General features: G+C 56.7%; 1 protein-coding gene across 1 annotated transcript; it reads right to left on the bottom strand.

Moving 5' to 3' along the window:
• Positions 1 to 434: 434 nt before the first annotated feature.
• On the bottom strand, positions 435 to 8,919 carry KRT78 (keratin 78). The gene is made up of 9 exons (XM_046644486.1): positions 7,589 to 8,919; positions 6,973 to 7,187; positions 5,886 to 5,946; positions 5,322 to 5,417; positions 4,318 to 4,482; positions 3,851 to 3,976; positions 1,261 to 1,481; positions 954 to 988; positions 435 to 872 (listed from the first exon to the last, which is right to left on the bottom strand). The coding sequence occupies exons 1-9, from the start codon at positions 7,952 to 7,954 to the stop codon at positions 613 to 615; spliced, it is 1,545 nt and encodes a 514-aa protein (XP_046500442.1). The 5' UTR covers positions 7,955 to 8,919; the 3' UTR covers positions 435 to 612.
• Between the last annotated feature and the right edge of the window lie 1,941 nt (positions 8,920 to 10,860).

Genomic DNA, 10,860 nt, shown 5'->3' with positions numbered 1-10,860 from the left:
AGCCCCAGTCCCAGTACAGTGCCTCGAGTGCGGTTTGCACCCAATGAAGTTTGTGGGAGGGAGGGGTTGTGGGAGGGGGAGAGAGAGGAAGGAAGATCCATCCCAGGGAGAACTGGGTGCTGTTCATTTCACAGGGGAGCTAAAGAAATGGAGGCCCAGAGGAGGGTGGAGAGGACAAGGGCAGCGGCCCCCGGTTCCAGCCTCCAGGCTCTGGTCAGCAGGCTCCAGGCCTCTCCCCTCCTCTCTAAAGGACACTACTTGGGGTGGAGATACAGTCTGGCCAAGCCCAGCCAGGAGTTTTCCCAGCTCAGCCTGAAGGCTGTGGAGAGAGGGTGAGGCTGGCTGCCTGGAGGATGGGGCATCACGCATCTCGGCTGGGGCGGGCGGCAGACAAATGAGACACAAATCAGTCTGCAGAGCAAAGCCAGGCTGGGTGAGTGTTCAGAAGAGCAAGCAAGCATGACTTTATTGACTTCTGCAGAGCTCCCTGTGGGCCAGCTTGGGCTGTGGGCGGTGGACAGAGAGCTGGCTATGCGGGGATGGGGATGTTGGGGTGGGAGCAGGGCTGAAAGGGCTCAGGAAGGCGGGGGTGGCAAGTGTCTGCCTGGTCACTCAGTATGTGACGGACGTCTTCAGACTTGACTCAACAGTCTTCTTCAGGATGGTGTGACAGCTGGAGCTGGAGCTGGTGCCGGACACAGAGCCGGAGCCCAAGACAGGGCCCTGCCCAGAGCTCAGGATAACGTTGGAGCCTCCGGTCACGACGCTGGAGCAGCTGGACCCAAAACTGCCTTTCCCGCCTCCGAGTCCACAGGTGCCCACCAGGCCACCACCTGCTCCTCCAGACACGACAGCACTGCCTCCTCCCACGGCTGCCAAGAAATGCACCAGGGTCACGGCAGGGTCCTCGGCTCCCCATGGGGACCCCTCTCCCAAGGTCCCCTGATACTCACAGATAGTGATCTGGCTGGTGCATTCCCCAGACATCCTGGGAGAGAGGACAAGAGGAGGAAACGCTAAGAAAGGCTGCAAAGAATGTGTCCCCAGCTGCTTTTAAGGCTCTTGGAGAAGCCCACCTACCCTCTCAGCACATAAAATCCACAGTCCTCAGTTTAAAACCCCTCCCAGCAGAATGGGTTTCCCTTAGAGGCTCGGAGTGTCAGGAAACCTCTCAGAATCCCCCTCAGCAAGGAGAGCGCTGTGTCGGCTTCCATCCTCCTCTCCCACCTCAACCTCGGTTGCATGCTCCGGGGTCCTCACCGACACTCCTCGCCCTCCAGCAGCCTGCGGTAGGTGGCGATCTCCACATCCAGGGCCAGCTTCGTGCTCATCAGCTCCTGGTAGTCACGCAGCAGCCGCGCCATGTCTTGCTTGGCCATCCTCAGAGCGGCCTCCAGCTCCTCCAGCTTGGTCTGAGCATCCTTGACGGCCAGCTCCCCGCGATGCTCGGCATCGGCAATGGCAGCCTGCAGGTTGGCATTCTGGAAGGGGTGTAGAAATGAGAGAGAAAGTGGCTGTAAGCCCAAAGCAGCTTCCCAAAGGACCCACTGTGGATATAACTTCAAGGCTGGCGTGGACCATAATCTCGTGAGCTCCAAATTATCCATGGCCATGCCCGGCTCCTCTCATTCTAAGGGAAAGTATTGCCTCTCCTGCTTCCTTAACTCCCATAGTGGGTTGAATGGTGTCCCCAAAAATGTCATGTTCACCTAGAACTTCAGAACATGATCCTATTTGGAAATAGTGTCTTTACAGATGTCATTAAGGATCTCAAGATGATATCATATTGAATTTAGAGTGAGCCCTAAATCCGATGATTGGTGTCCCTAGAAAAAGATGAGAGGACACAGAGACAGCCACAGAGAGATGACGCCACGTGAAGATGGAGGCAGAGATTGGAGTGAGGCAGCGACAAGACGAGGAGTTCCCGGAGCCACCAGAGGCTAGGAAAAGGCGAGGAAGGATGGCCCCCTAGCTCCTTCAGAGGGAGCGTGGCCCACCGACACCTGATTTCAGACTTCTCACCTCCAGAACTGAAAGAATTTCTGTTGTTTCAAGCCAGCAGCTCTGTGGTGCTTTGTCACGGCAGCAGGGGAAACCAATCTGCCTCCTTTGCCTCATCCTCAGTGATCTGCCCCTATTTCTTCCCGCCCTGACCCTTAGCACCTGACCTGAGGTCCTTCTCTCTCCCCGGGACACTTAAAGCTCTTCCTGTCCTGTAGGGGTCATTATCTGCAAATCTCCTCTTGGGGGCCAGCCCTGTCCTTGATTTTTTTAGAACAGCCCATTTCAAATACTTTGTGCTGCGGTCAGAGTATATCAAACCAGGTGCCTCAATTTTTGGTTTGGAAAATATGCTCTCTGTACTTACCTCTCCATCCCATAGAAACCAAAGGACAATATCTCTGTCTAACGGACCAGCCAGTTGATGCACCCTCACATTTGGTTCAGACAAGGCATTCCCTAAAGGCTCTCATTATTCTATCCCCGCACAAGCCCTGTGGATGGGGACACCACCTCCATTCTACAGAGAGAGACACTGAGGCTCAGGAAGGTGGTGAGCGGCACAGCTGGGACCTTCTCCCAGGACCACTGATGTCCAGTTCACCGCCTCTACTGTGGCCCGCAGGGCTCTGCCCGGGTCCAGGCACAGGGGAGCCCCATCCATCACGCTTGTGCATGAACGGGAGGAGTGACAGGGGGCTGTATGCCCAAGAGGGATTCTCACAGGAAAGGCACCTTGCTCTGCGGGAGGACTGTGGTTCCCAGACGCAGGGCCGTAGTGACACTCCTAAGTGCCAGCCGCTGGGCTGTGGGAATCCACGTGCTCGTAGTCACCTGGGGGAACTCAGTTTGAAAGCAGGTTTCTGGGTCCCACCCTTAGAGACCCTGATTCCTTTGACCTGGCAGGAGACCCAGGAATCTGCATCTTAACACACATCCAGGAATCCCAAAGCAAGTTTCCAGATGTATGGGCGAAACACCATGGCAGCAAATTGAGTTAAAGGGTCCAGTCACCTTCATCTCAGGCCCTGCGTCACACTCCCAAGGAGAGCAGCAAGGATGCTCGGAGGCTGATCTGAGCTTTGAGTGCTCTGCGCTCCCAGAACTTCCGCAGGAGAGCCCAGCGTGGGAGCAGACGGACCACGTGTGACTCTGGAGTCAGGCCGAAGTGCTTGATGAAATGGCCCGACTCTGGTCTCAGCTCTCAACCCTCTGTTGATCCCAAAATGATTGTTTGGGTTTGGGGAAAGTGAGTGCAGAGACACTCGAAAACTTAGGAATTTGTAATCCTTCCCGTGTAGAAGTGAGGTCTCCAGGAGGAGCAGGAAACCACCTGCCCCCAGTGCCATCCGCTCCTCCACCCCTCCCTGCCCCTTCCCACGCCAGGCACTAGCAGATCACCTCCCATCTGTGCAAAGCATCTGCCCAAGAAGGGCTCAGCCCCTCCTCTGCTGCCCATGCCACCTGATCCCCGGGGTCCCGGCTCTCACCCTCCCCAGCAGGGACCCAGGAAATTCAACGTATGGCCTAGAGTCCCCGCTGCGCTTGAGGAGTGAGAGTCAAAAGAAGAGATGAGAAAAGAGATGAATTAGCCCTCTCTGCGAGCAAGATGTACATCTGAGAGTAGAAGGCAGGGTGAGAAGCGCCCCCTGGAGTTGTTCAGAGCAGAGCCATGCAGCCAGAATTCACAGGAGAAAGGCTGAATTCCTCTTAAATGGGGCATGAGGTTCTCTCCACCCCAAATTACCCACAGCACCAGCCAGTTATCGAGGTTTCACACAAACCTGGCGGTGACCACAGCACAACGGCAGCAAGAGAGAGGGTATGGGAGCTCTGGGACCGTTACCTGCTTCTTGAGGTTTTCAACCTGACTCTGCAGCCTCTGAATCTCCCTTTGCAGCTGAGCGATCTGGACTTTGGTTTCCTTCATGCTGTCCCCATGACGCTGGGCAGATGCCTGAAGCTCCTGGTACTGAGGGAGGACAGAGGTGACACCATTGGTTGAGAGGACCATTTGACCCCAAGACCATGTCCCCAGTTCTTTGCCTCCTGACATCCTCATCTGGAAAGTGGGTGAAACGCTGAGACCAGGACATGGGGGGCCGTGCCTGCAGGAGTCCGGGCTCGTCTCCACGGCTTCCCTGCGGTGCCTCCCTCCTGGAGATGGGAGAGAGTCATGCCCACCCAGCCTTGGAGCTCCAGGGAGCTTCTCAGTACTGCCCGGATGGGACCGAGGTGGACGACCACCCTGGCACGTGGGCATGGAGATCTAGCCTCTTCCAGCCTGGTGCTGCTGCCCTCTGGCCCCGGCACCTTGGTCTGGTACAGCGCTTCAGCCTCCGCTTTGCTGGTCCGGGCGATCTCCTCGTACCGGGCACGGATCTCAGCAATGACATCACTGAAGTCCAGGCAGCGGTTGTTGTCCATGGACAGCACCACAGACATGTCGCTGTCCTGGGTCTGGAGCTGGCCCAGCTCCTGCGAAGAAGACTGGCTCAGTGTCCACCTGCCCCCCGGCTCCCTGCCCCCTGAGAGCCCCAGGCAGGTGAGCAGGATGCCTGACTCCTGGCCCACCCTCCGTCAGCAGGCAGCCCTCTTTCGCGCTGGGTGGCATTGAGCACGCACACCGCGCCCTCTGTGGGGCTGTCTCCTCATCTGAAAATGAGGGTTGTAGAAGGCGGCTTCCAATGACTCTTGCAGCTTGGACATTAAAGGAAAGGGTCCTGCAAGGCCCAAAATCAGCTGGTCCCCATCACTCCTCCAGCTTCTTGTCACACTCCAGCCGCAGCAGCCTCCCAGCATCTCCTCAAAGACACCAGGCGCACCCGGGCTAGGCGGTTCCCTCGGCCTGGAATCTCCAATGCCCACCTCTGTGGTCCACTTCCTTACTTCATCGCCTCCTTCAAACCTTTGCTCAAATTTTGTCTCCTAAATGAAGCCCCCTCAACCAGCCTGTTTGAAAGTGCCCCCTGCCCTACGCCCCCATCCTCCTTTCCCTGCTCTGACCTCCCTTTTTTCCATAGCATTTAACACCTTCTAACGTCCTGTGTAATTTGCTCATGTACTAGGTCTGCAGTTTTTTCCTCCATCTCCTGAGAAAGCAAGGTTCGTGATTTTTGTCTGGTTACTCACTGGAGTCTCTGAAATTCCTCGCCATCACATAGTAAATTCTCAGTAATTCTTTGTCAAATGACTGAATGACCAGGATCTAAGTCACCCTAACAAGGCTTCACCCCTGGCCACTCCCACTGTCGCCGCAGGGAGCCCGCCTGCCCTGTCCCCTCCCTCTGTCCCGCCTGCCCTTGGCAGATCCTCACTTCCTCGTAGAGATGCCTCAAGAAGCAGATGTACTCTCTCTGGGCCTCCAGCTTGCCTTCCAACTCCATCTTGCTCAGGAAAACCCCATCCACATCCTGGGAACAGGGAGACAGAAACCGTGTATCTCCCACTTTCTCTCCATGGGTCCCACTCTGGCTTGGGTGGTCTGTTCGCACACTGCCCAACACCCACCCACCGCCATCTCTGGAGACCCCCTCCTTCCTCCTCCAGCCGTCCCTGCCCTGCTCTCTCTTTTGCCTGACACTGACCCACACCGCCTTCAGGAAGCCTTCCCTGATTAATTTCAGCCGGTTTTGCTTCTTCCACTCCCTCCCCACCCTCTTCCTGCAGTGACACCCAGAGCTCATCACATGGTCCCTCAGTCAGATCTTGTCCTGGGTCCCTATGTCTAGGCAGATGTCCCATTTCCCCAGGGGCGCTGCAGGAAGCATGATAGCGTATCCTGCATTAGGATCTCCCACCCCTTGCCCCCCCAGCCCAGGACTGGGCTCTGTGCACCGTGAGTGCTCAGGATCCGAGTGGAGCAGCTGACCCACCCTCACCTTTTTGAGGACCACAAAGTCATTCTCGACCGTGGCGCGCTTGTGGGCCTCCTGCTCGTACCTGCCAAATAAATCAGAGGGACAGTGCCCAAGACGCTGAGACCAGAGCACATGCCCCTCCTCCACGCACGACTCCCTGGAAAGGATGCTTTTGCCTTTAGATGCTCCAAAGCAGGACCACAACCAGCCCACCCCTCCACCTTCCTATCAGGCAGTGTTTGTCTGTCCTAGCCACGTCCCTCTCCACTCTTTCAGCCCATGTCGCCTTAACGACATAAGGCCACTTTACCTCACATTTGTAAGGCACAGTCAGACCTTTTCTCATTTACTAATCACCAGCTGAAGCAGGCGGCTCACACAGAGAGTTATATGACTTACCCAAGTCTGAGAGTGACACGTGGCCACACAGACCTAAACCCCAGGTCTCCTAGCGCCATCCTGGGCTTCCCCCAGGATCCACTCCACCTCATATCCCATCCTCCCAATGGCTCTGGGAGGTCAAAGGGCGGGTGACATTTTCCCAGTTTTACGGATGTGGAAACTGAGGCTGGGGGAGGTGAACGACTTGCCCAAGGCCACCCAGCTGCCCGTTACTCAGTCACCAAAGTCAAGACTCCTGTTAGTTCAGGCTTTCTGCGCACCACCAGGTGACCTCGGTGGGGAGCCCAGATCCGCAGCCCAGCTGTGAATCAGGCTGTGGCCTGGGGATGGTCGCCCTAAATGGATTCCCTTGCACCCCTGAGACCAGAGAACATCTGAGTCACTTTGGCCCACAGCCTGCTCAACAGGAAACTGTCGAGAAAAAATCCACTGAGGCATTGTTTAAAATAGCCCCTCCCAGGCCTGACCGGAAACAGGGGCCTCCGAGCTGGGGCAGCTGGATCCCGGGCTCTCCAGACTTGGGCCTCAGGGCCTGTGGGGCCTCATTACTGGCAGCAGGTGGGCACCCTGATGGCAGACACAGTCAGAGGGAATAGGGGTGGAGGGGGCCCAGTCACGCATCTCCAAGAGCTCGGCATGTGGGACCCTCTGGCTGACAGACCCCAGCCCTCCTGGACCCCACCCAGACCCCATGCGGTTTGCCTACTTGGTCTTATACGCCTCCTCCTGGTCCTGGCAGGACTTCAGCTCGGCATCCAGGGCCCCTCGTTCTTTCTGGAGCTGCTCCAGCTGCTTCCTGAGCTGAGCGAGGTAGGCCTCAAAGAAGGAGTCCAGGCCTTTGGGGCTGTCACTCACCTGCTGCTGCTGGAGCAGGTGCCACTTGGTCTCCAGGACCTTGTTCTGCTGCTCCAGGTACCGCACCTGCAGCACAAGCAGAGGGTCCCTGAGGCTCGTGGGGGACTGCTTGGGCACAGCCTCTGGAAAGTAAAGCCTCGAGGACCCTCAAGTCAGCCCACGTTCCCCCTGGCCCCCAACCGAGCCTGGGCAGTGGCAGCCTCAGGCCCTTCCACGAGACTCTGAGCACATCAACACGGTCGGAAGGACTCACGGGGAAGGGTCTTCCCTCTGCTGGCCGCTGTTCTCGGCCTCTGAGCCCCAACCAGGGAACAACAGGGCCTCAGTGTAACCAGAGAGACTCCAGGTAGACCACAGGAGAGACTTCCCTGCAGCAGAAGTGATTAGAAAAGCAGTAGGAGACCAGAATTCCCCACTCCCAAGTCACGGAGAGCACATCCTCTGAGGGAGGCTGAGGGGACCCTCACCTTATCAATGAAGGAAGCAAACTGGTTGTTGAGGGCTCTGATCTCCCGGGTCTCCTGAGTCCGCACGGCCTGGAACTGGGGGTTGATCTCAATCTCCAGTGGGGTCAGCAGATTCTGGTTGATGGTCACTTCCTGGATACCCCCCGGAGGGCACAGGGAAAGCCCAGGCCCACCATTCCCCGCCCCTAACCGCACCCCCAGCCTTCCCCCCGACCCCCAGGCCCTCCCACGAGAGCCTCCTCGGCACCCCCGGAAGGAACTGAGGCTCCTGCTGCTGAAGCTGCCCCTGCCACGGCCCCCAGAGCGAGCAGAACAGGCTGAGCGAGCGCTGAAGCCCCTCTGGGCCCGGCATGAGGAGGGAGACATGGCAGAGACCGACAGTCAGACAGCTCCAGACAGAGGACCGTCAAGGTGTGTGAGTTCCTGCCCCGAGGCCCCGGCACGGGACTTTTATCCCCTCCCATGCCTGGGCTGGGCCTTGGAGAGCAGGATGCTCTTGGCCTGACTGTGTCTGTCACTGGCTCCAGCTGACTTACTCTGACACACCTGGAGAATAGGTGCCCGACACGTGTGGAGCCCAAGAGAGAAGGACACCCCAACCCTGCCCTCAGTGCTGCCAGGCTGGTGGGAGAGATGGTCACGTCCTGAAGACAAGGAAGCAGCCAGACCTGGCCTTCATTGCTGGGGGATGGGGAGGGATGGCCTGAGCAAACCCACTGAGAGTCATTCAAGGAAGGCTTCCTGGAGAAGGAGAGGGGGAAGAAAGAAGTGCTGTTCAAGGGGATAAGAAGTGGGGGTGTTGTTCAGATAGGGCATCTGAGTGCCCTGGAGATGCTGGACAGAGGAGAATGGAGCTTCTCGAGGGAGAATCTCCCTACAAGAGCTGGAGAAGAAAGGCGCTTTGAAGCACTAGGAGAGGCCAGGAGGTTAATAGAGGTGTTGGCTAAAAGACAACCATTGGCTAAAAGACACTCCAGGATTTGGAAATGAAACAGAAAAACAGGGTGTCCGGGTCCCTCCTCTTGCCCAACCCAGCAATCATCCACGAGGCGCCACCCCACTCAAACAGGGCACCTCCATCCAGGCTCGCAGCAGACAGCGCTTCTCAGCCCAGCCCACATCCCGGCTAATTCCACAAACACAGCACCTGGCCCATCCACCGGGTCAAGCGCTGCCTTTGCCAGGTTACAAATCAGAGGCACCTAGGTTCAGAGATAAAATGTGCGTTTGGGAAACGGGGAGCAAGAAACAAGAGCTTTGGGGCTCCCCACGGAACCGATTCTGTCCCTGCCCTGAGCATCTGCTAAGAGGAGCCCAGGGTTCCTCTAGTACTCGGCGAGCCCCCCGCCCGTGCAGGACCCCTGGAGGAGGCATCCAGCCCATTCCACTGCGACTCCGCAGCCGCTGGGGAGCAGGACTGAGCAGCTCTGATTTTCAGAAATTTCTAAAATTTCTTCTTTACATGGTGGGAGGGGTATTTCCCCCTGCCCATCCCCCACTCTTTCCTAAAGCTTGGGGCACCCCGAAGCTAGGATACTGGGGCTTTGACAATGCAACTCAACCGAGGATCAACTGAGACTCAACATAACAAACACTCAGGAGATATGCTATGAGGAAGTGAGGCCTAGCGATGCGAACCGCCCCACAGACGCTCCACCCCAGGCCAGGCAGTGGGGGAGCCAGTCACCCCTCCCTCCAGGGGATTAGGAGCCCCTTCCTCCTCGCCCTAGCTCCATCCGGCAGCGCCCCTGGACGAAACAGACAACAGAGGACCTCAAAGGGAAGAAGAAGCAGGGCCTTTGGTGGGGAAAACAAAGAGACTGAAGGACTGTGGCCCCAGTGAGGAGAAGAGGAGAGAAAAGACCAGAGCAAAAATTCGCCAAGGAGAGGGGAGGCAGCATGGAGCAGGCCCAGAGTCTAGAAAGAGAGTCTGGGGAATGGGTTCAGTCCCACTGAGGACCCCCCTCCAAACCCTCCCTCCTGGGGACCCTTTGCAGAGGCAGGAAGGGCCAGGTGCCTTCCTTGGGGGCTCCACGAATCTGCTTAAGGAAGATGTCCGTGGACTGGACTCTACCGCCATCCCCCACTCCGGAACTAAGGGTGGAGGGCAGAGGTCACAGTAGGGATGGGGCCAAATCCACCCCCCAGGAACTTCCCCATATTTGTAGTACTATAGAATATTAGAGCCAGGGTGAGCTTCAAGGTCATCTGGTCCAAGGCCTCGTCTTACCCATAAGGACTCAGAGGCCCAGTAGGGTGTAGGGCGGGGTGTAGAGACTGTGCACCCTTGAGTAACCTAAGAGATTGCACCAGCTGACCTCGGAGCCTGCCTTGACCCAGCCCTCTGTGGTCTGAGGGACTTGCTCAAGGCCACCAACACAGCTGGTCAGGCTGGAGCCAGGACCCCGACCCAGAGACCACCGCCCCATGGAGCAGCCCCCTAAACCCTTGACCATGACAACTCCACCATGTCTGTCTTGTCCACCACTCCATCCAACTCAGAGTCTGGCTTATACTAATCATCAAGTATTTGTTTTAAGAGATTAATTCTTATGCATGACAGTGACACCCAGGGACCTTCTTGAATCCCCAGGTTTTCAAATGCTGCTGTAACATATGTTTTCCTCCAATAAAAAAAAAATCATGCAGTGACGGAGAGAATGATGAAAACTGTTTGGAGATGTGAGTGCCAGATCCCTCCGGAGCTGAGAGATTTACCCCTGCACACAAAGGGAACAAAGGGGTTCCAATTCACAAAGCGAACAAAGGGATCCCAATTCACAAAGGGAACAAATGGATCCCAATTCACGCAGCAGCAAAAGTACAAAAGGTTCGAGCCATGGACTTCGCATGAATCCCTACAATGAAGCCTCTAACGGATCACATCCAATGGGTTAGATCCGGGCTCCGGGTTAACCACTCTCCACCACGCCTCACGCTCTGCAGCCCCTGCCCACCTGGTCTGACCTTCGGGAATGCCCCTGGCCACACAGCTTCTTGTAGCCGTCCCCCTTCACAGCCCCACCCTAAGCTCACCCCCAGCCACAGCTGCTGTTTCTCAATCTCTTTCTCTGGAATTGCTCACAAACCTGTTCTGCTTGTGCAGTTGATTTTTTGACCCAAAAGCCATTTATTCACATTTATTCATTTACTCAACAATATACGATGGAGCCCCTACTATGTGTCAGAGCCTGTGCTGAGAGATAGGAATTTAGCAAAGAACAAGGCCCAGCCTTGTCACAGGCTTTTAATTAATACAGCCCTGATATCGG

Source organism: Equus quagga, chromosome 1, assembly GCF_021613505.1.
Source record: "Equus quagga isolate Etosha38 chromosome 1, UCLA_HA_Equagga_1.0, whole genome shotgun sequence".
Lineage (NCBI taxonomy): Eukaryota > Metazoa > Chordata > Mammalia > Perissodactyla > Equidae > Equus > Equus quagga.
Note: the sequence above shows the minus strand (reverse complement) of the source record. Positions and strands in the feature narration are given on the sequence as shown.

What these genes read in the sequence shown, in the direction of transcription:
- KRT78 (XM_046644486.1), bottom strand. Translation starts at nt 7,954, where the DNA reads ATGTCTCCCTCCTCATGCCGGGCCCAGAGGGGCTTCAGCGCTCGCTCA. An exon ending in CTGGAGGGCGAGGAGTGTCG is followed by an intron (nt 989 to 1,260) that starts GTGAGGACCCCG and finishes CCTCTCTCCCAG; the next exon opens with GATGTCTGGGGAATGCACCA. An exon ending in CACCAGCCAGATCACTATCT is followed by an intron (nt 873 to 953) that starts GTGAGTATCAGG and finishes ATTTCTTGGCAG; the next exon opens with CCGTGGGAGGAGGCAGTGCT.